At 51.8% G+C, this 27,627-nt stretch overlaps 1 protein-coding gene across 10 annotated transcripts; it reads right to left on the bottom strand.

Annotated features, from left to right (window-relative positions):
* Positions 1-430: 430 nt before the first annotated feature.
* On the bottom strand, positions 431-27,627 carry SEPTIN8 (septin 8). Of its 10 annotated transcripts, none has more exons than XM_066343845.1 (10): positions 27,419-27,627; positions 16,070-16,193; positions 13,876-14,071; positions 13,395-13,581; positions 12,262-12,423; positions 11,640-11,736; positions 11,268-11,436; positions 10,926-11,058; positions 10,647-10,837; positions 431-1,765 (listed from the first exon to the last, which is right to left on the bottom strand). In XM_066343845.1, the coding sequence occupies exons 1-10, from the start codon at positions 27,446-27,448 to the stop codon at positions 1,600-1,602; spliced, it is 1,455 nt and encodes a 484-aa protein (XP_066199942.1). In that variant the 5' UTR covers positions 27,449-27,627; the 3' UTR covers positions 431-1,599. The 10 variants fall into 10 exon arrangements, with proteins under 10 accessions (XP_066199942.1, XP_066199944.1, XP_066199945.1 ...); XM_066343847.1 differs by having other exon boundaries at positions 431-1,762; XM_066343848.1 differs by having other exon boundaries at positions 13,395-13,575.

The raw sequence follows: 27,627 nt of genomic DNA, 5'->3' as shown, positions 1-27,627 counted from the left end.
TTCGCAGTCAGGGTGTTGCCAAAACTGAGGCGGTCTGATGCATACCAGGAAACTCAAAAGCCTACTTTTTCTCTCTACCACAAGTAAGCATAATAGGGCTCAGGAACAGGAATTGGTAGAGCCCACGGCTCCTAGAAAGCTTTGGGTGAGTCCCTGCAGCTGAACAGGGAAGATGGCATAGCCCCTGTCTCTAGAGCATCTTTGGAGTATGAGCTACATCTTTGGAGTACAGCTGGGAATCAAAAACTGTTTGTAGAGGGTGACCATATGACATTCCCTACACAGTGTCACAAGTACCTGGAGACTTGACAGATAGCCTAGATCTGGTTTGGTTTTCTTTCCAAAGTATTTTCTGTTTCAGGTCACTGAATACAACTCTATTAGGCTCAGATGTCCAGCCCCCATGGATAAGAAAACAAAAGCTACCATGACATGATACAGGGCTTTGGCCTCTTTATTTTCTTTGTACAGTTAATTCCACACATGAGACTTCATAAAGCACTATGGCTCTGGCTATCCCCCAAATGAGTTGCTGAGGATGGAACTGGCTGTTTTGGACAAACTGCACTGGGACTTCTATATTGGGACACCACTGGACTTGACCACAGTAAGTATGAGGAGTTTGCAGAGTCTACACTAGACTCATTTGTTCCTTTGAAACAGCTCATAATATAGAATGGCCAAGCACAAGCGTGCACACGTCCTTTCACATGCAGCACAGTAAGGTGACCCACAAGGCTCATGACATACAGAACAGTGAAAATATATCTTAAATCCAATACAGTTCCACCAGACTCCCACTTCTAAAGGACATTAAGTTTACAAAGATTTTTAGATGGCACTATTATGGTGAGTTCTCGTAAATACACATTGCAAAAATATTTAACTTTCCATTCTATGAATACTGTACATAAAAAGCTGTCTGCTTTTGCTACACTTAACACACATTCACTTAGCTGTCTTATTCGCCTATACACAATCCTTACTGAGGCTTTAGACCATATTGATCTGGCACTTAAAAAATATCATATTCATCTGTATTTGTTTTAGTTAGGGGATGATGGTTATCTTTAAGGATATGATTCTGTTAATAAGGCAAAATTATGCAATGTGAAAATGTCATGGGGTTTTGGTCTGTTATGAAGCATGGAGATTATATCACTAAGGGCTGTTTCATTATGAAAATCGGCCACTGTTGCCAAGTTGCAGAGTTTCTTCTCATGTCAAGCAGATACAAGGAACTTTTCTGCTACCTTAATCTTGAAGAGCATGCTTCTATTTTTCAGAATTGAAACATTGTTATCAAGGTACTTTGGGCCTCTTAAGGCCATGTTACAAAGCAGACTACCTTTTTCCTCCAAGGTTGAAGCTCAGCTTGACCACAGAATGGGCATTAAGCCTCAAGCCCCTTGTGGGGCCGATGGAAATGAAGGAAGTTGGGCAACATTTGATGTTCCCTGATGGAAATTTAAGTTGTTTGCACTTTTGGTCATTGATATATGAAAAGTATGGGGTTTTCTGTTCTAACATTAAAAACCACAGTCTCTAGTTCTACTCCCTGGTAGTTGTGGGCTGGCCCTACATGGTGGAGCTGCTGCCTCAAAGGAATCCTTCCCTCCACGTTGCATCCCTGACCAAGCAGCTGCAGCACTGTATGGCGGGCCACCAACTGCTGCAGTTCAAGGGCTCCACACTGGCCTTGGTCATCATCACCTTAGAGTTGGAGAGGCTCATGCCCGACTGGTGTGCTCCTATATCTGATCTGCTAAAGAAAGCACAGGTAGACATCAACTTTGCCCCACACCAAGGTCTCAGTTTTGTTCCTTGAGCTGCTGCCCTCAGTCCCCAAAAGGGTACCCATGGCCCTTGTGGATTCCAGAAGATGCTCTGGCCATGATGACTCTTTGAAGAATCTGCCTACAGGCTAGGCTTCCCACACGTGGCATGCCCTCTGGATTTGATTGTGGGATATGTGTTCCCTTCACTGGACAGTCAGGGTGGGATTCTCTTGACAGTGAGAGGAGCTTTCTCAGGAGCAGCCCTTGTAGCCAAGAGGATGGGGAGACGTGATCAGTTTAGTGAGAAGCAACCCTGAGATTAATATTGAGGAGTATAAATTTCAGACCTCTTACCCTCTTTATGGGTCTGTGACACCAGGTACTGAGGGGGTGGGGGCCAGAATCCCTCAAGATAGACAGGGTAGGATGGAATGCATAATTAGATTCATGGCAGTTTCACTGAAGTTGGAAGATGGATGTCCCTGAGGTGGTGAGGTTAATGTGCTTAAGTTTTGTGATTGGCCCTTCCTGAAATTGTTCCATGCTAACATTTTGACACTTAACTGCTCAGTCCCTATAATGCAAGATGGTTCTGGGTCAAGAATGACCACTCTTTTAATTACAGGTCAGTACTGAGAAGTTGGTCCCCTGCAGGAGATTAGCAAAGCAGCAGCTGAGAAGTCTTGAGTTCTCCTCCCACGCAGACAACTCCCTCTTTCCCCTGCCAGCCTGTGTGCCCCCACCCCAGTGCTCTTCAGAGCATAATGGCATCCTCTCCTTGCTTGGCCCTTCTAAATTCTAGTTTTATGGATCTTGTAGCAAGAAAGGAAGGCACTAGAAGAACAAGTGAGAAAAAATTCCTGTGTCCTTAGAAGAAAAGGGGGGGGGGTTGTTGGGGTCACTAGAGGTAAGGGTAGATAATGACCATGTTCCCTTCTTTCCCCTGAGCCTTCTCTCTGGGGGAATGAATGAACACTAATATAGCAGCTGGTGTTTCTCCAGCAAGGCTGCTGTGGCCCCCAAGAGAGCTGGAATGTGGGACAGGAGGAAGGCCTTGCTCAGGGCTGAAGGGCTGGGCTGGTTTAGACTGACCAGCTCCTGCTGCTCTCCCCACCAGAGCTGGCCAGGTCCTTCCGGCTTCCCAGGCTTATACTGAGCAGGTGTGCAGCACTTTAAGCTGCAGCCACTGCAAAAATAGGATGGTCTCTTCAAATACATTTATGCTGATTTAGCCTTGACTTATGTCCTCTGTCTACATGGCCTGGATTATAACGTATGCTTTGTTTAAAGTATGGTAATCAGACCAAGCTTTAAAAGTATTTTTTCTTTGTTACTCTTAAGCAAAGTAGTTGATTGGCTTAACTAAATTAAAGCCAATTGGCTTATGCTAAAGAATAATATTACAGGGTGTGGCCCCTGTGATGGGCGGTGCCGCTCTGAGAGCTTTCCATTGCTTTCTGAGGTACTCAGGTTCTGAGGTTGAGCCTGCTCTGACCACTGTGCTGCCAGAGGAGGAGATGGACTGGCATGGCTGTGAAGGGGAAGCCAACTGCGTCTCCGAAGCTGTGACACCATAGAGCCATTCTTTATGCAGTGGGGTCCAGCAGGCAGGGATGACAGCTGGAGCGGTGTAAGTCGTGTTGGGATATGAATGACTGAGCCACATTTAGAGGTGATTTGTGAAGTCTTTCCACCTTGAATAGTTTTTGTAAATGTGCTCAGCCATGGGGAGTGTGATCTGCTACTAGGTGCAAAGTGTTCAAGGCCCAGATATACTGTAATAGAGTCTGCGCTGCAGTCGGGACTGATCCCGGCCTTTTCTTGAAACACATTTGCTTGTTGGAGCTTTTGTCAAAATAAACTTTTGACAAATTATTTTACAGATACATGGGATACCAGGCATTTAGACTTGGGGTCAGGCACAGCAGGAATACCATCTCCTGGGTCCATAATAACTGTCCTCTAGTCCAACATAGATGGATATGCATAGATGGATATGCTGAGGTCACTGCTCTCACCAGTGACCATGATTGTCCTCTGCCTCCTTCCTTACACTGTTAGTGGGCACTGTAGTAGGTGGGATGGGTGGAGGCCCATCCTGAGGGCTGACACCCTCAGGCTGTCTCTGGCTTTGGGGAACTGGTGGACCTTTTAACTAGGTAGCTCTGGATAGAAGTTGGGTCCCCAGGCCCAATTCAACTAAATTTCAAAGAAGGCAGACCTGTGAGCCCCAGTATTGGGGAAAGGGACAGTCTTGTTGCTGTGTCGTTTTGTAAATAATAAAAATTATTTGTATTATTTGCAAAAATTGCTCACAGAAATTAGGGGATCAGGGAATGTGCAGATACTCCAGTACTTTCAGTCTTTTGTAGAATTAATGTTCGCCAATGAAATAAAAGTTGGTTTTGTATCTCATTTGCATAATCAAACAACTTTCTTTGACTTGTTTGTTTTTCCGATATTCTTGTTTAATAAAAAAAAATCAAATGCTTTTTTTTATTGCTTCATATTCATTTTGAAATATCCCCTAATTTTTGTGAGCAGTATATTCCTGTCCTTTGGGAAAGCAAACTTGTTTTGCCAATAAAAACAAGTTGTTATGCTGTTCAGGTTTGCATGGGGGTCCTATCCTACTCTCTTCTAACTTTTTTATTTTTCGCTTAGGAATTTATATCCCATCTCAGATCAGAGATAGACACAATCCACCTTCCTTTGGTCCCCACCACAGAAGAACAGGGATTGGTGAGGGTTTTGAGTTGCAAAAAATGGAGAAGGGAGAAGGCTCAGATGGGCTAAGGGAAGTACAGGGTAGGTGAGCATCATGCACCTTTCTTAAACTTGTCCAAATAGTACTCCCCTCCAATAGGTGAGCTAAGGTGTATAGTGTTGTTCCTGCCACCACCAAGGCCCTCTCCCTTTGGCTTCCTGAAGAATCTCTGTCCTCCAAACCTGGTAAACTTTCTCCCCAGCTCCCTGCCTCCCCGTGGGTAGAGTTGAGCTGTACCTTCATTAAGAGTGTCTGCATACCAGTATCCCTGCTGGGCTGTGGCTCCCTGACTTCAGTCCCAATCTCCTTATTTTGGTCTTCCCTGAAATTAGTCTAATGCCCAATAGAGAAGCTCCTCAACAAATGGACCCATGAACTTGTGATCACTTCCTTCCAACACCAGCCTACCTTCCTCAACCAATTATCTGCCTACCTGCCAGGGCATGCCACCTCCACAAAACCATCTCAGGTCCACCAACCCACACTGTCAGGCTCACACTTTAGTACTGGCTGCATTTCCACTGTTCTCCCACCAGCCATAATGTTGCCACTATACCTCAGGAATTAAAGGCATAGGATACCAATAGTCAAATCCCAATACCTCCAATTACTAGTTGTGTGACCTTGAATAATTACTTAACCTCTGTGTGCTCTAGCTATAAAATGGGGAAAATGGTAACTGATCATAACATTATTATGAATATTAGAGGGTTAATGCATGTATGTAATTTAGACTGAGCAAAGCCTGACACACAATAAGAACTCAGGTGTTAGTCTTCCCATGTCAATCCTCTTCCCCAAGGATGGACACTCTCTTTCAGGACAGGATTTGCCTTCTTTGTGTCCTGCAGGATTCCTATAGAAGCTGACCAACCCCACAAAGTTCACAGACAAGCTGTATTTTGCCACAAGTGTAGTGGATTAATAGACTAGTAAACTTGTTAAATCAGAAAAGCTATTGCCCAAAAAGACACTACAAAAACTCAAAATAAATGCAAAATTTAATGAAAACAAAACAAAACAAAAACCAATACAAAGTGAATGAAAAGGAATAAAAACAGTCAATGAATGGAGGAGTAAATTAATTAACAAGGGAAGCAGTTTTAGGAAAGCATGTTAACATAACAGACTAGCAAGCCACATTTCCTCAGGCCTCTTACCCAGAAATACAAGCCCCACTTAACAAAGAACCCACAGACATACAAGCATACGTGCAGCTGTACAGACCACCTAGGCTCCAGCTCCCCATAACTGGGCAGACCACACCTCCTGGTTTGTCTGAGATGATTCTGGCATATGCCTGATGAGCTAGAATAAATCACAGCATCTCCTTTCACTCCCAACGTCTCAGTTCGGACAATAAATTATACGGTGATTTTACCCTAAAACAACTTGATTCATGAAAGACACAATAGTAAATGCCAGCATGATCCCAATGACAGTCCAAATAATGCCAACCAATGATACTGAGAAAGAAAAGAAGGGGCAAATCTGACCCTGCAGGCCAGGGTCACATTCCATGAGGGGTAGCTTATTAAATAATGGCAAGTTTTAAACTCACCTTGTGCACCTAGGACTAATACGGTCTCAGCTAAAGATGAGGAAATTCCAAACACAAATAGCACAGGGGGTAAAGTTCAGTGGGGTTCATTAAAGCTGATGGGACCTATGGAGGCAACTCAGGCCCCAGAAAATGCAACAATGACAGGTGCCCCAGGAATCTCCCTCGGATAGGTAACCAGTCACAATTCTGGCCTTCCAGTATGCCTGGGCGCAGCCTGCAGTCTACAGTGGATGGGTGGTAGAATATGCTCCCTCAAGTCCCCAAATTGGCTCATGAGCCAGGTTCTTCACTTCTTACATAACCAGTGAATCAGCTGGGTCATCGAGCCTCATCCTTGGAAATACATTAGCCAACAGAGGCTATCTTTAGGTCATACTTCTTTCCAAGTTTATATACATTCAGACAAGTCACTACCCTAAAAACAAGCCACTCACAACCCATCTCTGCCTTAGATACTCTGATTTACCTGTCTGGATGCCCACACTGAAGCATCATTTATATCTCACAACCAGAGGTGTGCTGGGAGGCTAATGAAGCTTATAGTCCTCAAGGCCCCTTCTGAGGCCCCGTCCCTAACGGTGTAATCAGGTTCTTTTTCTTGAAGAAGCTTTCTCAAATAGTTCAAGTTTCTAACCCTTCAAAAGCTGGATCCACCCATGGTCATGTCATAACACTGGGAGAATTGTCACTTTGAACATCAATAGAACCTGCTCTGCTCCTGGTGAGCTCCTTAGGTGCAGAGGCTGCCTTTTCCTGGCCATGCCTCATGGACACACACAGCCCAGCTCAGCCTCATCTGTATGGAGCACCATCTCAGAAGGGCAGGAGAGAGCCAGGACTTGGTCCTGCAAAGAGATAAAGCCAGCAACAGGAGGGAAGAAGGTGGACATGAAAAACAAATCACCGCAGCTGCCCGAGGTTGCCACCAGGGAGTACGCTGGGCTATGATGTCCTCAAGGGTAGGGCTGCGTGTTACACTGGGAGCCTGTGCCCCGCACAGTGCTCATCAACATTACATGAAATCCTTCCTTTCATCTATTCACATCTTGTCTCCCATTTCATTAGGCTATATTTTCAACCCTGATCCTGTTGCCAACCAACCAGAATTGCAGAATCAATGAGCCTAGTACTTTATTAAAACAGCCCCTGTAAGAATGCAGCACGAGGGAGGGCAGTCCTTTGCTGACAGTTTCTTCTTAAACTGTCCACAGACATCAGACACCTTCATCTTTTGCCCTGTGACTCAGCCAGGAAAAAGAAAACAAGGACCTTGAGATAAAAACCTCTTCCTGGCTAAGCACTCTGTGCATCTGGAATGGGCAGGACTGGCGTGGGGTCTTAGGAGTCAGACACAAGCACACAAATGGAGTTGCTCCTTGGCTACAGGCAGCACCTTGCAGGTACACAGACTAGGGCGTTGGGCTGCTGTTCCATTTACATTCACAGTGAAAATACTGGACATAGTCTTGTTCGTGTTCCACTTTTATCCATAAAGAAATTCCAAACACTGTCATTACAGGATGTTTATTACCCACCTCTCCCTGTATAGTACAGGGATACTTTTACATAAAAATGCTGAGAGAAATTTTTAGTTTTTAAAAACCAGGGAATCTGTGTTAGTTATGAAACTAATGGAAGAGGATGTTATTAGTCTTTACACTTGTGCCAAAATAAAAATTTAGAAGTGTTTTATAAAGTTATTGAAATTAAGCTCTAGGTTAGAAAAATTAAAATGAGGGAGAATTGGGCAAATTTTGCAGCATGTATACTGGACCACATGGCCACTCTTAAGGCACCACAAGAGTTGCCATCTTGACGCTGAACAATTAGACCGCACGTCGCCAGCGGGGCCTCGCTAAGCGGCACATAACTGCTTCATCAAGGAATAGTGACACTGTAAATGGAAGCCCAGCCACTGGCTCTGAAAAAAATAAACCTTGTCAGTTTTGGATTCCAGCATTCATGGCTTTGTCGTGTTTGCATAGAGAGGGGTGGCCTGCCAGGCCCAAGGCGGCCTGAGAGTGGGGTGGGGACAGAGCAAGGCTGTAAACACTGGAGTCCAGACTGGCTCCCAGTCCGTCCTCACACCATGTTATGGGAGAAGGGTCACAAGGTGTAACTCAAGCAACTTAATACATGAAAGTCTAAAGTCCGCTCTTGACATGTAAGTCTGTGCGTGCGTTAACTGAAAAATAAAAATAAAACAAACAGAACAAAAACAGACATATTAAAAGATACGCAGACAACCAAATCAAACAGAAGCAAAAGACAGCAAAATGGACTCTGGGAAAGAGCAGTCAGTTTAGCATCTGTCACGAGCAAAGCGGAGAATTAGCTTCAGTTTGTGACATCCCAGGCTGAGGGTCAAGATATTATTGGGAAGTAATTTTACAAAATATGATTAAAATTTAAAGAATAAATACAACCAATTGAAACCATTCAACTAAATGGTCATAAGCCCCCGCCCCTCCAAATGCACTCCGGACATACCCCATTCCCCTGACCAGTGCAGAAGGGAGGGGTGCTCCCACCATCCCACCTAGCCAACTCCAGCCCCCACAAGGCCATATAGGAGGAGAGACCGCTCGCCCAGAGGCCAAACTGACTGGAGCTTTCTGGCATGTCCAGAGAACAGAAAAGGCCTGTTTTCCAGGCCCCAGCCACATGGGAAAAGCAAGGAGACTGGCACCAGTGATGAGCCCCCTCCCTGAGAGCTATGTTGGTACCCTTGTAGCCAGTCTGCACCCCACCCCTGACCCTTATACCCGGACCTGGCCACAGTCCTTGTCTTCATTTCTGAGTGGTTTCTCCATAGCTTGTTTCCTAGGGGGACTCCGCCTGACTTTTCTTTATGGCCTGGGCCAAGCTGGCAGGGGGCAGGACAAGTCACGTGGGTGTCAACACCTGAGTCATAGACATGCATAACCCATTCCAGGGAAAACCAGCTTTCTAAGCCACTACCTTGTAACGCACCCACGTTCTAATGAACAGAGCCCCCACACTTACCAAGCCCAGACTAGACAGGGACAAGGGCTAGAAGCAAGAGCCAAGCAGAGGAAAAGTTCATAGGGCTGAGGGAAGTGTGGGGCTGGGTTCTCCCTGAGCCCAGGCAGGGCTTCATCTGTCCCAGTAGTTGGGATGGGACCACCAGTCAGCAGGATGGGGGTGACTACAGAAAGGAGGAGGGTCTGTCCCAAAGCAGAGGACAGGCCCTACGAGTGAGAACTAGCATCCAATTCCTAAATGCCTGGCTTTGTCCCCCTCGTCTCCCCCAGGGAGAAGCTCTTTAGGTTTCATTTCCTGAGCTGTGTCTGTGCTTCTGTGCTGTGTGTCTGGGGGCAGTGTATACTGGAAGGTAGAAGCCTGAGTCTGCATGTGACAGGGCAAGAGGGAGAGGCAGTGTATGTATACATGTACGAGTGCATGTGTATGTGTGTGCGCATCTGTTTTAGGGAATGCAATATAGCTTTGCACTGCATGGCCCTGACCACCGAGAAAGGAAGAGCCTGGTACACACACTTCCCAACATTTCAGGAGAAAACAGGATTCCACAGAGCCTAAGAATGAGAGCCCAGATGGGTAGACCTGCTCAGTTCCTATGCTAGCAAGGCAGCAAGGAGCCTGGCACAGCTGGGAGCTGCAGGGGTGGGCCAGGACCCCTATAGCGTGATGTGCTAGCGGCACTGAATGGAGCGGGGTGGGCAGGGAGCTCCCCAGGAGCCGGAGCATCTGGACTCCAGCTGAAAGTATGGAAACAAGCCATGGAAGAAATGCCAAGAGTGACTCTGTCGCCCCAACCTGGCCAATCTGTTGACAGACTCCTGGAGGCTGAATAAAGCCTCCTTGCTACTCTCAGGAGGAACACCTCCCACATGGACTTCAGGGGTGGACCTTTTCCCTAGCAGGACTCATAGAGCCCCAAACCAGGGCTGCTGTCTTCCCTTCAGCCAGGCAGTGACCATAGTGTCCAGGGGTCAGTGCTGGCTGGGATCAAGTCTCTGCTGTTCTCAGTCACCACCTGCCAACCAGCAGGGGTCCCGCCCACTGCCTGGGGATGGGGGGTGGGGAGGGATGCACCACAGCTGGCCAAGCAGAAACCACCAGAGCTTTTGGAATCTGTCAGGGAATGCTGACCTTCCCAGGCCCTATCTCTCTCTGGCCTGAAAGACCTGACCCAAGATCCCTACAGACTATTAGGGCCACTCCCTGCCTGCAGGGCCCAGCCTTCACCACCTCAGCTCTAAGAAGGCTGCAGGAGAATAAGAGAGAGAAAGAACAAGAGAGAGAGATCACTTGTGCAAGAAAGAGTGCACAGACACTTGATACCTTGAGATATCGAGATCATCAGTGAAAGAAAAAGAAAGGTGAGCAAGAAGGAGGTGAAAGGGCAGTGAAAATGAGAGAAAAGTGGTAAACAAGCGGGGGTGGGGGGAGAGGAGAACAGAAGTCACCGTGAAGGAGTGAAGGAGCCAAGGGGGACAGAGTGAGCGCCCAGGAAAGAGCAGGAGCAGCGCAGGGCAGGGAGCCCCCCACCTACTTCTTCTTGTCCTTGTCCTTCCTCAGGGGCTGCTGCAGGGTGGTGTGCAGGGCCTGAGACTGCAGGGCCTCCGCCGCTGCCTTCCTGCGGTTGAAGGCGTTTGTCTCCTCCTCCAGCTCCCTGCGCTTCTCCTCCACCCTGCGCTTCTCCTCCTGGTGGACTCGCTTGAGGTGCTCAAACTTCTCGTGGAGCTGTGGACAGAGGTGGGAGCCAGCATTCCGTGTGGGCCGGGAAGGCGCCAGGCCCGGGCTCGCCCCAGAACCGCAGCCCAGCACCCACCTCCCTCTCCTTCTCCTTCAGCTCCAGCTCTGTCTCCTTCACTTTGTTGACGAACATCTGCCTCATCTCCTCCTCCTTCCTCTGCAGCTCACTCAGGAACTCCTTCCTCTTGGCCTCGTATGTTTCCTGCAGGCTGTGGAGACCAAAGAGGCCGGGGTGGGATTTTAGTGGGATGGGGTAGGGAAAGCCAGAGAGGTCGAACTGCCTGGGCACTGGGGGCAGGAAGGTGCTGGGGTCCTGACGGCCATGGTCCCCGACTCACGGGACCCCAGAAGCAGGTGCCAGCAGGGCAAGTCTGGCTGAGGCTGGGAAGACAGATTTGCTCTGTGCCCAGGACATCACCTGAAGGGCTGGCTGTCCCCATCGCTGTCTTGGAAGCCCATCTCCTCCAGTTTGCAGCGGCGGTAGAGCTCGTAGTGCCGGCTGTGGGTCTGCTCGCGGAGGTCCTCCATGTTCACCCGGATCAGCATCTCCCGCAGCTTCACAAAGTCGCAGTGATTCTCGTTCTCCACTGCAGGCGGAGGGACACGGGGCATCAGGACAGCCGCAGGTGGGCACAGGAGGACAGGGCACAGGACAGAGGCAAACTCCAGAGGCAGGACAGGCCACAGGGGGTCATGATGAGAACATAAGACAAGGGCTACAGGCAGCAAGGCAGGACAGGGGACTAAGTATGGGCCCCAGCTGGGGATGCGTCCTCCCCACCACACTCACCCTGCACCACTCCCCATGGGTATTGCCGTGCTCGGACCAGCTTGTTCCCCACCTTCACCTCCTCCGTGCTGCCGACCACGGCAAAGGGCAGGTGTGCCTGGAAAGGGGCCCAGGGATGCATGAGCACAGGGCTGAACAAGGCCCCACAGGGCTGAACAAGGCCCGGCCAGACACTTGCTTTCTGGCTACCTTTTGGGGAAGTATCCTGGGACCTCCAAACCAGGGAATGGGATAAATCCACAGACCTCCTTCCTCATGGTCTTGTTCTTTCAGCCCTCAGGCTCCCCAGGGACCACTGGAAGATCCTTCAAAGGACCTGTGGGCCTGGCTCTTCCCTAAGTTCCCAGATCTGGCATCCTGCCTGCTCACTCCTACAGATTCCAGGTCCCCACCCTGATATCTTGTGAAACTCAAACCTGGGGAAGCCCCAGTACCAGCCCATGCCCAATGCCTCCCGTCCCTTGTCTACAGGACATAGGACTTGGCCAGCTCCCAGATGCCCACCCATCTTTCCTTGAGAAGTGAAGGCTGGAACCTAAGAAGTGAGAGCCTCCAGGGCCATCAGAGATCTGTGCTGGCTCCAGCCCTCTGGAATAGCCCTGGGCCCTTGCCTAGCACTCACATTCATGACTGCATTAATCTCAGCAACAGCCTCATCATCAGTGGGAAACTGGTAGATCTGGACCCCATTGCTGACCAGCTCGCCCATGATCTTGATCTTGAACTTGTGGAGCTCACTCTTGGAGATGGTGTCAGCCTTGGCAATGATGGGAATAATGTTTACCTGCCAGGATCAGGGAAGGGGGGGGGCAGCATGTTAGTTGCTCCCTGACTGTGGAAAGCCCCCCCAAGCCACATCCCTGGGAAGAGGGGCAGGAAGCCGAAAGACAGAGCTGCTCTATGAGGAGGCTTGGCCTGACTCCATCTATCTGGGGCCCTTCTGATGGGCTGTAGCAGCACTTCTCAGAGCCCTGGTTCCCCCAAACCAATCCCCAAATTAGTCCCCTAGGCATACTCAACTTTGACCCAGAATCTTAACCAGCCTAGGACCTAATACAAGCAGTGGTAAAGGGCTGAGCTCCCACCTAACCAGGTAAGATGACCCATTGGTAGTAGCCACAAGAAGACCTCAAATCTCCCAGGCTAAGGTTATCCCATGTTCCCTGTGAAAAATAACTCCTAAGATGGGGAGGGCAGTCCCATGAGCAGTGACTAATGACTGGGGTCACACGCCCTCCAGAACCCTGAGCCCTTCCTGTTGTCCCCATGAAGCTGCCACCCCAAACCCTACTCCTCACTCGCACTGCCATGTCTGGGCCTTAGCTCTCTTCTCCCTGGTGGGCTCAGGAGGACCCGAGGGAAACCCATGGCAGGCAGGATGGGCGGTGAAGGGAGGAGAACTAGGAACTAAAAGGAGCAGAATTGGAGCGCTCTGGGGAGAGGGTCAGAGGGCCGAGGGGGAGAAGGCCAGGAGCCAGCAAGCTCAGAATAAGAATTCATCTGGCAGGAATGGGCTCCGGGCTGCACCCAGGGAACAGAGCTCTGGAGAAAAAGCCCAGAGCAGGTGTGCCCACTGGCACAGTAGGGACAAAGAGAAAAGAGAGGACCAAGTCCAGGGGGCTCCTGCAAGCCCCCAACCAGCAGAGCCACTGGGACCACAGCGGACAGTCACACTGCAGCCAGCACACCCCACCCCAGGGGACACTGTGGAGCCCATGGAACCAGTGGGGGATCAGGGATGGGGGGTAAGCACACCTTGCTGTCTAGTTTCTTCATGGTCACCAGGTCCAAGGACTTGAGGGAGTGGCCAGTGGGCGTGATGAAGTAGAGACACACGTGGATCCTCGTGTCGTGGTAGTCAAAGAGTGAGCGACGGATCTTCAGCTCCTCCTGCAGATAGTTTTCAAACTGCGCATCGATGTAGTCGACAATGGGCCTGTAACTACAGACAGCTCCATCACCTGGGAGGCAGGTGGCTGGGTCTCCCCGTGGGGCTTGGGGCTGCACCAGGCTACCCACCAGCCTTCTCTCCCTAGGAACAAACAGCATGGGAATCCAGGTCTGGATCCCTTCTCCTGACCGCCAAAGGGTCCTCAGGACCTCAGCTCTTTCCTGACAAGCCCTCTGTGGAGTGTGGGACTTGGGAGTGAGGAGTGCTTGGGCAGAGGGTTAGAACCAAGACCAGCAGAGGTGGGATGGCGAGGAGGCTGGGCGGACCACCCTTCCCGCCTCTTGCCTCTCATCCTTATTGATCTGATCTCCGAAGCCCACAGCGTCCACGATGGTCAGCTTGAGCTGCACATTGCTCTCCTGGAGGTCGTAGGTCTGGGGGCGCAGGCGCACACACTCCTCGTGGTGACTGGCTTCCTCAGTCTCGAAAGTCGTGTTGAAAAGTGTGTTCATCAGTGTGGACTTGCCAATGCCGGTCTCCCCTGGGCAGAGGGGAGTCAGAGGTTAGAACCGGGGCTGTCCCTGGTGGTTGGCTAGGTTGGGTGGGGCTCAGGCACCCACAGCCTCCACAGAAGAGAGAAGGGCGGGTCTCCCTCTGCATCCCTCCACCATCTCTGTCCCCAGGAGCCAATCCCTCTGAGTGGCCTCAGAAATAATGTGTGGAAGAAAAGGCCAAAAGGCTGACTTGGACATGAGATGTGGCTACACAGAACGTGCAAGATGTTTCCTCAGGGACAGGAAGAGGCAGAGCCAGGCAGCTATGAGACATCACTGGACATTGACCTTTGCTGGCCTCAGCGGGACCTACATGCCATCCATCGCTTGCTCTACATGCCATCCATTCTAGATCCAGGATGGCCATGGGGCCAGGCAGGGCCAGAGTTTGAAGCCAACAGAGGCTTGGTCAGCTGCTCTGGTGGCCCTGGCAACATATAGCTTTAACTGGGGAGTTGAGGATAGGCTGCTTCTCGAGGGGCACCCACAGCCCAGCAGATATGAAGTCTTAGGAACCTGCAGAGATTCTGGCCGAACTCTTCGTGCCTCTGGGGGCCCCAGACCCTGAGGCGTATGGCATCTCCCGGGGCCTCCCTGTTTGGGGCTGTATGTTCAGATGTGTGTGGAGCTCTTACTACATGGTATTGTGATCAAAGAGTCTTGTTTGCCATAGTGTCCTAGACATATACAGTGTGTCTGTAAAGTCATGGTGCCCTTTTGACCAGTCATAGGAAAGTAACAAAAGACGACAGAAATGTGAAATCTGCACCAAATAAAAGGAAAACTGTCCCAGTTTCTGTAGGATGATGTGGCAGCATGTGCGCATGCACAGATGATGACTTAACACCCTGTATACAGCGGAGCAGCCCACAGCCATGCCAGTCGAGATGTGGACGGTACAGAGGAAAGTTCAGTGTGTTCTGTGGCTCGCTAAATTCGAATCCGTGACCAAAGTGCAACGTGAATATCAGCGCGTTTATAACGAAGCGCCACCACATAGGAATAACATTACTCGGTGGGATAAGCAGTTGAAGGAAACTGGCAGTTTGGTGGAGAAACCCCGTTCTGGTAGGCCATCAGTCAGTGACGAGTCTGTAGAGGCTATACGGGATAGCTACCTACGGAGCCCTAAAAAATCTGTGTGTGAGGCCCTGGCTGGTTGGCTCAGTGGTAGAGCGTCGGCCTGGCGTGCAGAAGTCCCGGGTTCAATTCCCGGCCAGGGCACACAGGAGAAGCGCCCATCTGCTTCTCCACCCCTCCCCCTCTCCTTCCTCTCAGTCTCTCTCTTCCCCTCCCGCAGCCGAGGCTCCATTGGAGCAAAGATGGCCCGGGCGCTGGGGATGGCTCCTTGGCCTCTGTCCCAGGCGCTAGAGTGGCTCTGGTCCTGGCAGAGCGTCGCCCCCTGGTGGGTGTGCCGGGTGGATCCCGGTCGGGTGCATGCGGGAGTCTGTCTGACTGTCTCTCCCCGTTTCTAGCTTCAGAAAAATACAAAAAATAAAATAAAAATAAAAATAAAAAATCTGTGTGTGAGCCCACATCATACTGTACTGAATAGGTATGAAACTGGGAGAGTTTTCCTTTTAATTGGTGCAGATTTCACATTTCTATCGTCTTTTGTTGCTTTCCTGTGACCAGTCAAAAGTGTACCATGACTTTACAGACACACTGGGAACAACAGTCAAAATGTTTTAAATAAACAAACAACCTAAATTTCTGTGATAAATACTCTCAGTTTACAAAGCACCTTCCCGTGCCCAATCCTGTTTACTCTTCAAGGCAACTCTGAGTCAGGCCCTCGCTCCAACTCTGTCCTTGAAACTGGCACAGACATCAACCACACCTCATCCTGACCCCTCAAAGTGTCACTTTGCCTGGGAGGTCCCCATACAGCTTGACAGCTGGCCAGGGCAGCAGCGCCCCATCTCCCAGAAGGCCCTCGTCCATCCTCTGTCTGAGGCTGCCCCTGGCCAGGCCATGGCACTTACCCACACAGAGGATGTTGAAGCTGAAGCCCTGCGTGACCGATTTGCTGACCAGCTGGTCAGGGAGGCTGTCGAAGCCCACATGGCCGCCTAGGGAGAGGCTCCGGGGCTCTGGCTCCGCATTCTGCTAAGAGAGAAACAGTGAGGCAGTGAGCCCACTGGGGAAGAAGGGCCAAGCTGGGGGAGGAAAAAATCCCATCTGAATTCTCAGCAAATCTCAGGACACAAGTTGGGTATACCAGAGCTTTTTTGCAGGCCAGGTTTCCACAAAGGGAGCCCAATGGGCCTCAAGGCCCCTGAATCCATCTCAGAAAAGGCCCTTAAATCCACTTGGCTGCTCCACCTGGGCTCTGCTCCACCTGGGCTGGCAAAGGATGCCAGGGCCTGGGACATCTCTGGCTGCTACCCCTGAGGGCTCACCTGTCCTCCTGCTCAGGAGGAAGCCCCAGAAGGTCCCTGTATCTTAAATAAAGATATTACGGAGGACCCGGGTTCGATTCCCGGCCAGGGCACACAGGAGAAGCGCCCATTTGCTTCTCCACCCCTCCGCCGCGCTTTCCTCACTGTCTCTCTCTTCCCCTCCCGCAGCCAAGGCTCCATTGGAGCAAAGATGGCCCGGGCGCTGGGGATGGCTCTGTGGCCTTTGCCCCAGGCGCTAGAGTGGCTCTGGTCGCAACATGGCGACGCCCAGGATGGGCAGAGCATCGCCCCCTGGTGGGCAGAGCGTCGCCCCTGGTGGGCGTGCCGGGTGTATCCCGGTCGGGCGCATGCGGGAGTCTGTCTGACTGTCTCTCCCTGTTTCCAGCTTCAGAAAAATGGAAAAAAAATAAAATAAAATAAAATAAAATAAAAAAATAAAAAAAAAAGATATTAAGAGGCCAGGAATGAAGAGTCTTGGGGTCCCCTTAGACCTCCTAGACCTGCCTACTGAAGCAGGACTCAAGTAGAGGCAGTTCTGGCTTGACCCTTCACTCGAGCTCCATAGGAACTTTCACCTGCAGCCCTTGATCCTTATGCACCCAAGCATGGAATGCATACATGGGCCCTGCTAAGGGGCCGGTGCTCACTCGGGACCACCATTGGGTCTCAGAGCAGATCTCCAAGGCATCATGAATCTGAGGCCTCCCCCCTCCTGCTTCAGGCTCTGGCTTCTGCCAGACTCCCACCTCACCCCAACCCTGATTGTTTAAGCAGAGGATTTGGATGAGAACGCAGAGACCTGACCTTAGCAGAGAGGCAGGCAGCAGGTCCCAAGTAAGCCAGGGCTACTAGAGCTGGCCCACAGCACTGTAAAAAACCCCCACCAGGACCCAGAGCAGAGGGTCAAGGTCAGACTTCAATTGCTATAGCTTTCCTGGGAATGGGGTAAAATGCTGTCCTCCGAGGGCAAGTTCCCAGGCCCAGCCTTCCTGGGTTTGGCCCCACTCGAGGGCAGGCCACATACGGCTCCCTGTTGGGCAGAAACATGCCTTCTCCGTTCCCAGCCCCCTTGCCCTGACTGCTGGCGAGAAAGAGCAAGGGTAGCAGAGGACAGTGGGTGCGATGCCAGGGAGGAAACAGACCCAAATGATTAGGACAGTGGCAGCCCTTATGCCAAGGAGATACAGGCACAGTGGCAAAGGGAGCTCAGAACCGGACAGGAGGGCCCTGGCTCCCTGCCCTTCCACAGAATGGTCTCCATAGCACCTGACCTCTCCCTGAACCCTCTGCAGCCCAGCCTGGTGCCTCAGCCTGAACCCCTCCAACCGTTCTCTCCTCCCCACCAGAGCCCCTCTAGCACTCACTCCCAACCTCTCTTCTCCACTAATTATGCCCACCCCACCCCTGGCCCTCGCCCAGCTCAGTCACTGTAGCCCTGCATCAGTGAATCCGAAGTGTGTGTGTTGGCAGTGTAGACCCCATGTGGTCCCTCTTGACAGTTATTCTGTCCCCTCAAAAACTCAGGGTTACGCCCTGGCCAGATGGCTCAGTGGTAGAGCGTCGGCCTGGTGTGCAGGAGTCCCTGGTTCAATTCCCGGCCAGGGCACACAGGAGAGGTGCCCATCTGCTTCTCCACCGCTCCCCCTCTCCTTCCTCTCTGTCTCTCTCTTCCCCTCCCACAGCCAAGGCTCCACTGGAGCAAAGTTTGCCCGGGCGCTGAGGATGGCTCCATGGCCTCTGCCTCAGGCACTAGAATGGCCCTGGTTGCAACAGAGCGATGCCCCAGATGGGCAGAGCATCGCCCCCTGGTGGATGTGCCAGGTGGATCCTGGTCGGGTGCATGCAGGAGTCTGTCTGACTGCCTCCCCATTTCCAACTTCAGAAAAATACAAAAACAAACAAAAAAAACAAAAAAAACCCTCAGGGTTACCCCTAAGGCTGCTCTCTCCAAAGGCCCTCTCAATGGAGCCCCTATTCTTGTATTCTTGATTCTTTCTCCCTCTTCCCCTGTCCCCAGGTGATCATGTCCCCATTCAAGCCCAGGTCCCCACAGGGCTGTAAACAGAACTCAACAAAGAGGCCCCAAAGGCAGCGCCCTCTCACTGGTGCCCACATCAAGTACAGTAGTGCAACATAGGATGTGCTGGTTCAGGCCTAATGCCTGAGCCCTTCCCTAGCCCCTTCCCGGTCTGAGGCCTTCCTTACAGCTCAGTTCCCACCCAGCTGGTTACTCTGAATTCATTTCTCAACCTCGGCCCCTCCCTGGGCTCCAGAGCTCACTTACTCTTTCCCCTGGCACGTGCTCTGACCAGGCCCCTACTTAACACTCCAGGTCCCTCACTTGGCAGTGACCCCATTTCCTTACACTGTTAGCTGTCCTTTTTCTTTTTTAACTGCATCCTGGTTCCCCATCTCTTCAATAAGCTCCCTGAAGTTGTCTGCAGGCTGGGGGAGGTCAGGTTTTCCATTCTTCCTACCACTATGCCCAACGTGCCAGACAACACTACCATTTATAAATTCCTGAACACCGTCCACAACCACTATAGCACCAGGGCTGGCTGCAGCCTCACAGGGAGCTGCATTATCTAGTCTCTGCTCCACCTGCCCGTACAGCCTGGGGATCAAATGGAGGACTAAAGAGCTAGACTAGAACTTTGTTCTGTTCAGGCGAGAACAAAAAGCTCCAACATTTCAGGCGTGCTGTGCTTGCAGAGAAGCACATTTATTCATCTTCTTCTTCCAAGGGTGACACAATCAGGATGCAATCCAACATCCTGCAGTCTGCCGCCAAAACCCACCCAGTTGACTGTGTCTGGCAGTCACAGGCGCGCATGCTCAGCTGTGGAGGACCTGCGCAGAATCAGAGGCCGTGCTGTTCCTGAGTGCCCTCCTCACCTTTCCTACAGTTCCAGGCTCCAGAGGCTAGAAGCAGGGGAGTTGTTACATGAGACACCTCTGCACACTCAGCAAGGCCCGCCTGCCTTCACTCACACAGTGACGTGCAGGGAGGTCTTCATCCCCAAGTTGTTGCCCTGTCACCCCGGGGCTCACAGCCTGGGACAATCAGTGCCTGCTCAGGAGCCTCAGGGACCATGGGCATGGCACTCTCCAGAGCATGTGTGTACACAGGTATGTGCACACAAAGAATGGCCACTGGCCCAACAGAGACAGTCCTGTTTCCTCATTTCAGGAGACTGATCAGACCTCCCCATGCTACTGAGTCACTAACGCCAGCCTCCCTGATCCTTTATTTGGCATCAACAATACCTGACCCAAGGTGCACTGCTGGTTCCGAGGTGCCTGCCCCAGGTGTCTCTGCAGGCCTGCGTGTGGCCCCAGGCCAGGGGGAGCCAGCACCTTCCGGAGCACCACGGGCACATCTCAACTGCCACGACTCTGGAAACCTCCACGTCTCCCACTGGTGACCGCCTATCGGCCCTGCAATTTGGCAGGTAAGACCACAGTTCCGGCTCTGGGGGTGGGGCCTAAGAGTCCTGATATAATCAGAATGATCCCATAATTGGTTCAGTACAGGCACATGATACAGGTAGAGCCTTCGTGACCATTTTGTGACTATCAGAGGAGCCAGCCTAAGGCTGAAGCCCTCTCAGAGGGTGGCAGAGCCAAGAAAGTCACAGAAAAGGCAGAGAGCCAGTGTCTACCCTCCATCTGGGCTTTTCCTTTGACCTCTGGCCATACCCCTTTTACTGTTGACTATTTCTTGCAACTGCAAGCATCTGATACAGTCTCCAAAGTGAAACTCTGAATGCAGACAAACAGGGAAAAGGAAAAAGAAACAGGACAGGCAAGGGAGAAGTGTGGAAATTAAGGGTTTACAACCAGAGGAAGAAACAGATGTCAAATGACCACACCACCACATTGCTGGGGACCACTTGTGCCACATAAACCAAGTGATCTTCCACAGCCTCCTCCACAGACCATTCCAACCCTGCATAGCAGACACCTCTTATCCCCCTTTTATAGGTAAGGAAATCGAGATACTAGAAGCTGGAGAAAACCAGGGCAGAGCAGGGATGTGAGAGCAGCCAAGCCCTTGCCACAGATCACTCTGCAATACTGACTCCCCTGCTCTTACAAGGTGCCCAGCTCATTCATTCAGTCCCTCAACACATGCTCACTGGGCACGTCTGCTGTGTGCCAGACACCTGGATGGCTGCCAATGAAAAGATGAGGGCACTGAATCCTTGAACTTGGGGGCACAGTCTAATTCGGTCTAAATTCAAAAGACTGTCTATAGAAGCCAAGCAGGTAATGTGAATGGGAGAAGGGAAACAGTATAACAACAGCTAAGAGTTATCAAGCACTTATAACTTATAATGCATGACTCTAATCTCATTTGGTCCACACATCAGCCCCATGAGGTAGGCTGTAATATTATCTCCATTGCACAGATGAGGCAACTGAACCACCGAGAGATGAAGCAGTTTGCTCAAGACCACACTGCTCAGAAAGGTGCAGCCAGGGTCTAAATGGAGATGCCATGAATCAGCCACATCACTTCACTGCTGACAGGGCAGAGTGTGGGGTCCCTCGGGGAGAGGTAGGAGCAGTGAGGACCTGTGCTCAGTCCACAACAGCCAAGATTCCGCAACCCCAGCCGGCTGTGGGAATGCAGAGCTTGCATTGCCACATCTTACCTTCCAATTTTCATGAGCATCCAGAAATCTAGATTTTTATGTGAAACAACCTAGTTTTTAAAAGTTGAAAACTAATACAAATTGAGAATGAGGGCCCAACACAACATGTCTGGGGGTTGGAGCTGGCCCATGGTCTGACAGTCTGCAACTCCACACATCTGGTAGGGGAGTGATCCAGAAAGACAATGTATCCAGTCTCCATCCTTGGGGTATGGAGACTCAAGGGAGACTGCTCCATGGGAAGAGCCCCTGGGCTGGACAACTGAACTCAGGCTCCAGGGAGAGGCAGTTCCAGCTGCTGCTGCCCCTTTCACACACCCAGCTCCCAAAGCTCCAGCACAGAGTGCTGAGCTCTACAGCAGCTCTGAGCTCTACACACACAGTGGGAAACTCCACAGGGCCATTATCCCCTCTCTAATCACTAACAAGCGTTTGGCTCCTGAGCTAGGCTCCAGGCTTCTATGTCATCATTTCTTTGGTACATCAAAGACAACAACCAAAATAATAACTGCTCAGGCCAGCTGCGTTCCTCCAAGCCCAGCCATCCAGAAGAGATATACCAGCGGAGAATAGCATTTGTTATGTAGCACAGTGGATAACTAGGACGTCCTTCTCCTGACCAGGAAATGCTGTCTGAGCCTTCTGGAACAGTCCTAATCCCCATCAAAGAGAAGCTACCCCTTTACCAAGAAGAGAGGTAGAATTTAGGGAGAAACCATGTCTCACAGCTTGCCCACAAAAAAACAGGTTTTTATCCAGAAGGGACTGGAAATCTGCTGAATGTATGAACCAACAAAGTCAAGGAAACTGTGGGTGAGTAAAGATCCCATGACCAAACCTCCCAAACGAGACTGGTTGTTGAGATGGGAGCAGAGATGATACCCCACCAGAAGTGTCCTGGCTCCTGAATCCAGGACAAAGAGCAGCCCCTAGCCCAGCCTTCCACAGAGTTCTCTGGTGCCTCGAACTTCTGACACTTTCTCCCCACCCCCACCGCCCAGGCTCCCATGCCTGGCAACCACTGTCCTGAGCATCGTGCCAGGCAGGCAGGAAGCCCACTCCCCAGGAGAGTTATTAAGTTGTGCAGTGGACCCACGAGTTACTCACTGTACCACTGGGAGCCTTCTCCACCCATGTTTCTGGCACAAACCACCTACCCCCCACTCTAGCTACTCTAAGTAGCCTGGGCCTTAAATAGCCAGAGCAGAGGCCTCTGGCCAGAATCCGTGGTCATAGCACAACTGTCCTTGAGTCTGCTAGGAATCCTAGGAATTTTCCCAGGAAAGGCTTAGGCTCTGGTCCCAGGATTCCACAGCAAGCCTCTAAGCCCAGGTCAAAGGTTACGGGAAATAATCAAAGGGATGTATGTGGGAGTGGGGGTGAGAAGGCTGCGAACTGGGACGGAAGGACAGAGGCATGGTATACCTGTCCCAAATCAAGAGGGACCAGTGTCTCTCTAAGGCAGCAACAGAAGCCTGGGGAGAAGACACGAGCGGAATTAACCTTCATGGCGCCCACACAGATAGCCAGGGCAGCCACTTAGTATTTTGGGATGGCTTGTTTCACATTTTGCGTGTCTTAACTGGGTTTCTAAGAAGCCAAGAGCGGTTACTGGCCTGTGGGTCCATCCACCCCAACCCAGGCCAAGGACATATTCTCATTCTTGAGTTTTACTGTGCTGCCTGAGGGGGAGTAGTCCATCTACCAGGGAGCAGATAGGGAAGGTGCTCTGAGCCTTGGAAGGTGCTAGAACTCCAGGCAATCATACTTTCCCGCTTGGCTCAGGAATGCCAGTGGCAGTCCCGCTGCCTCATATCAGGGAAAGCCACATGTGGTCTGGACATTGCTGGAAGGAGGCAGTCTGTGTTCCATAGTGAATGAGACCTCAGCCTTGGAAAGGAGAATATGGACAGCAAAGGTGACCCTGACCCCTTCAACCCCAGGAGGGATGCTGGTAGGGGAAGGGGCAGAGGAGTACATGGGCAGAGATATGGACAGTGACGGCTCGGGGCAGCACTGCCATGCTTCTTCTCTATTGCTTGTCCCATTTACCCCAGCATCAGAAGGAGTGTCACACTCACCCACAACCAGGCCCCACAGCCAGGTCTGATGAGTAGACTTGGGTCCATGCTCACAACCCGAGGCCCCAAGTGCCCAAGCCCAGGAGACCCCTCAAAGAGTAAATAACTTCTAAAATCTGAAATAGGCCTTTATCCCTCCCTCCCCCAATTCTGTCCCTCTAATGTGGTCTCTGGGATAGAAGCCAAGGACCACCTGGAAGCCATGGGTTCTGAGGAACAGAATATCTAATTTTCCCCAAGACCACTTGGGGCAACAGATGTTATAGCCAAGATGCCCCTTACCCTGTCCTCCAACACCTCTTCTCAGCATGGTTCCTCACATGAGCCATGAGGAGGTAGGTGGCTCCAGCAAAATAACACCCCAGCTCTATCACGAGGGCATGCTCACCTTGGGAGGCATCCTTCACCAGGCAGATGTGTCCCTCTCCCGCCAGCACAACTCCACATCTAGTTGTCTGGCAATGTTTTTGCATAGGGGGCCATGCCTGGGAATCCTGAGACCCTGGCTAGCAGCTCGGAGGCAGAAAGGCTGACTTGGCCACAGGACCACACAGAGGCTTGCTGGCCCTCAGGCCCTTTGCTCTGTCATCCTGCAGCCACTTGCTTCTGGTCTGGAGTCAAGCCACAGAGACATTCATGGTAGTTACTGTCCCAAATATGCACCTCCACCTCACCTACCTTAAGGCTCCAAACTCACAGGGTTCCACTCTCTCTGCTACCTCAAGTGTTAACGGCATGCTGGGGTTGGGTCTCAGGCCCAAACTTGCCAATGACCAGAGTCTGCATCCTCACCCAACTACAGGCTGCTGGTGTCAACAAGATGATGGACACAAAGCATCCAGTGCCCTCCCTGCCATCCAAACTTTTGACAAAAGGCAAGCCCTGGGTTCCCAGCCTCCACCCACTCTCCCATCTCCTTACCATCATGATCCATCTCCTGCTTGCTACTCTTTCTGTTCCTCCCCTGGTTAGTTCCTTATAGTGTGTTCCCTCAGATCACAAATGCCTGCCACCAGCCTCCCTGCTCTGACCCATCAAGGTCCCAGGTAGACTGCCTAACATGAGCACCCAGAGCATGGCATGATGCCCATGCAGGAGGGAGGGCAGGGCAGACCACTTCCCGGGGGAAGGTGGGGCTCACCAATGCCCCTCAACACCACCAGGCACCACAAGCTGCACAGACATCTGTTGCTCAGCTCTCCTTTCTCCTTTGGAACAGCTCAGCAAGGAGGTTACTGGTCATGTTCACAGGATAGGGAGATGGCACTGTAACAGAGCCCCATGTGGGTGCTCACCATCCCTTCCCTCCAGCTCTGGCTTCAGGCAAAGAATAGACACTCCCTGGATAGGCTGCTTCTTGGGGAAGTGTCAAGATTACAGGGGTGACAACAGAAGTGACAGATGGTACAGGGGATAAAGCTGACAGGGGTGGGGGGAGTGACTGGCTGGGAAGAATGCCAGGCGTGAGGCTGCCATGCTGCATGCATCTTCCCCTCCTGCTCATATCTCCACTTTCTGGGGCCCTAAAGCAGGAGAAACGCAGGGTGTGGCCCTCAGGAGCAAGAAAGGGTAAACCCCCTAGACTGGGACCCAGTAAGGAGAAGGGGCAGAGCAGGAGTGGACAGAGGGCAAGAGGCAACAGAAATTCCTCAGACAGCTGTCCCAGACATGATCCTCCAGGAGGTGTCGACAGTAACCCAGCAGCCTTTACGTCTTGGCTCGGCCAGCTCAACCCGGGATTGAACCCGGGTTGAGCTGGCCGAACCAAGACGTAAAGGCTGCTGCTGAGCCTGTGGTGTTTACATCAGAACCCAGCACACACTGACCTCACAGCACAACTCCCTACGCTCATCTAAGCTCCAGGTTAGGGCAGTTCCCAGCCCCCCAGCGCCTGTCCAACCACTAAGCCAGCCTGAGAGGCAGTATAAACCTGCCACAGCTCAGAGCCTCATAGCCACTGCTTAACACCAAAGTCAACCCTGGGGCTGGCGAGACACCTAAGCATATTTTCGAACGTGCCATAGCTTGCAATTAACCTTCGACAGACTCTTTGAAGAATATCAATATGGTTGTACCCAGTTTTTGGCAAGATAAAGGAATAAATTATTTTCCCAGGATGACAAGCCAGGAGAGGAGAATGGAGTTCAGACTCCTAAATTCAGGCCAAAACCCCACCCAAGGTCTCCACCCAAATTCAACCTTGTCCAAGCCCTCCCAGGAGTCTGGTAGCCTAGAGCACCCAGGCATAAAAGGCATTCATCCATCTAGCTTAACCTGGCACAATTACTCAGGCTCCTGCACTCAGGCTGTCCACCCTTACCTGAGTCAGTCCCCCCTCTGTGCTTCAGCTCACCATGGAGATAACACCCCAGATCCTCACAGAGCAAACATGAGAATCTTAAGGAAAGGGCCTTTCCACCTGCCTGGCAGTGCAGCTGAGTCTCTGAGCCCAGCCTCTGAGGGCGCTCTCCCAACGTGCAGTGACAGGAGCCCCTTGGAAGAGCCATATAATGAAGCAAACACAGGCACTCTTCACATCCCCATTGGCACTAGGTGTCATGTTTCAGTGTGTCTCACCGTGTGCCAGTGCTCATGGTACCTCACCTGGATCCTCTCAGAGAATCCTCACAAAATGGGGGAGGTAATAGTTTTATCCTATTACTCATTTGAGAACACTAAGAGGTTAAATTACTTGCCCAACATAGCCAGCAAGTCAGGTGGTCTGATTCTGGTTACTCCACATACTGCACCCACCTGCAAGACCAACTGTTAGAGCAATGTCTGGTGACAGACAAGACTCAGACATAACTTTCTGGTCAGCTGGGCAGAAAAAATGCACACAGACACACAAACTCACAGGTCTCCTGGCCTCCCACTAATCGGCAGGTGTGTTAGGATTCAGGTGTTGCCCTCTTTGGGTATAAATTCCAATGTACAGTGCAAAGGTGAGGTGAAGCTCTGATCCCTTCAACCACTGAGTCTGTTTCTCCTGTATCTAAACTTATTTCACTGACATGGACCCTCCCCAGTAGAAATAGCACCCTAGTCTAGAAGTTATGAAACCAGAAACTCCCACTTTAGTTATTCATATTTCCAAAGTAGACCAACAAATGTATTTTCAGATTAAAGGGAAATTTTACATATATAAATTCAGATGACTGTATTTATAGCATTAATTACATAAGTCCTAGATCCCTTATTTAGCCCCAGAACAAATTCCTTATCAGTCCCTATTCAGCATTTCCCCCCCACACTCTTCCCAACAGCCCTGGGCTCTCCCCACCCCCCTTCCCCACAGACCAGGGCCTCACATGCTGGCAAGAGGACACAGCTTCCTTCACTGTCACAGTCCAGCCTCCCAGACACACCCAGAGCTAGCCTTAGACACCAGGGGACATGCAGACACAACCTTTAAAAAGCCCCCCTCCCCGGACTGAATTAGCAAAATCTTTAGTAAGTTGGCCTTTGGCAGGATCAGGCCCAGACACCCCTGCAGAGACCACCAGAGCCCTTAGTCCTGCAGAAAGCAAACTCGTGAACTGGGGTCCCGACAAACGTGCACTGGGCTTAATCTGGAACCGCTCCAGTTCCTGGGGAATGGCTGCCTCAGACCTGACCACTGAGGCCGGACCTGCCTGGAATCGCACCCAGGATTCCGTCGCTTGTTTTGCGAAGGGGGTGGGGAGTGCGGAGGGAGAAGGAAAAGCAGGCCCCGGTCTTCAGGACCCAATCTGCCGCTGCCCTGAGCTTATTTGGGGATTCTTTCGGATCCTTAGGGCTTCATCCTCACCGGTGGTGCCCATCTAACAGCACCTGCACGGCCAGGAATCTCCCCAGCAGTGCAGAAGAGATCTTCGGGAATATCCGGGGTCCTCTCTCCCGCCCCTGGGGCCCCAGTCTGCACTCGCACCTGGCCGGAGCCGGGTGGGTGTTTATTTCTCCTTCCCGCGACAGGGGCCTGCCTCTCTGCGCCCAAGGGGGGGCGACCCCGCCAGCCGCCCCCGCCCGACGCCCCAGGACCCCCGGCACACGCTGCGAAGAGCCCGCTCGGGTATCCCTAAGCTGCTGGAGCGTCGAGGCCCGGCCGCGCGGCGCTGACAGCCGGGCTTACGCCCCCGGCCAGCAGCAGGGCGGCCCCTCCCGCGCCCCGCGCCTCCCGCGCGCAGCGCCCCGCGGCCCAGCGCCGCCCTCACCGAGAAGCGTTCCAGGTCCGTTGCCGCCATAGCGAGCTCCGCACCGGGCAGACGGGCCGGCGCGAGCACCCGGGGCCGCGACGGGGACAAGCTGGCTGCAGGACGCGCTCCGCCCGGGCGGCTGCGGCTGAATGAATCCAATATGGCCACTTCCTGGAAACTCCCCTCGGCGGCGGCGGCGGGAGAAGCAACCGAGCCGCCCCCGCCCC

This window comes from Saccopteryx leptura, chromosome 6 (genome assembly GCF_036850995.1).
Source record: "Saccopteryx leptura isolate mSacLep1 chromosome 6, mSacLep1_pri_phased_curated, whole genome shotgun sequence".
Taxonomy (NCBI): Eukaryota; Metazoa; Chordata; class Mammalia; order Chiroptera; family Emballonuridae; genus Saccopteryx; species Saccopteryx leptura.
The sequence above is the reverse complement of the archived record's forward strand: the minus strand, read 5'-3'. Positions and strand labels throughout refer to the sequence as shown.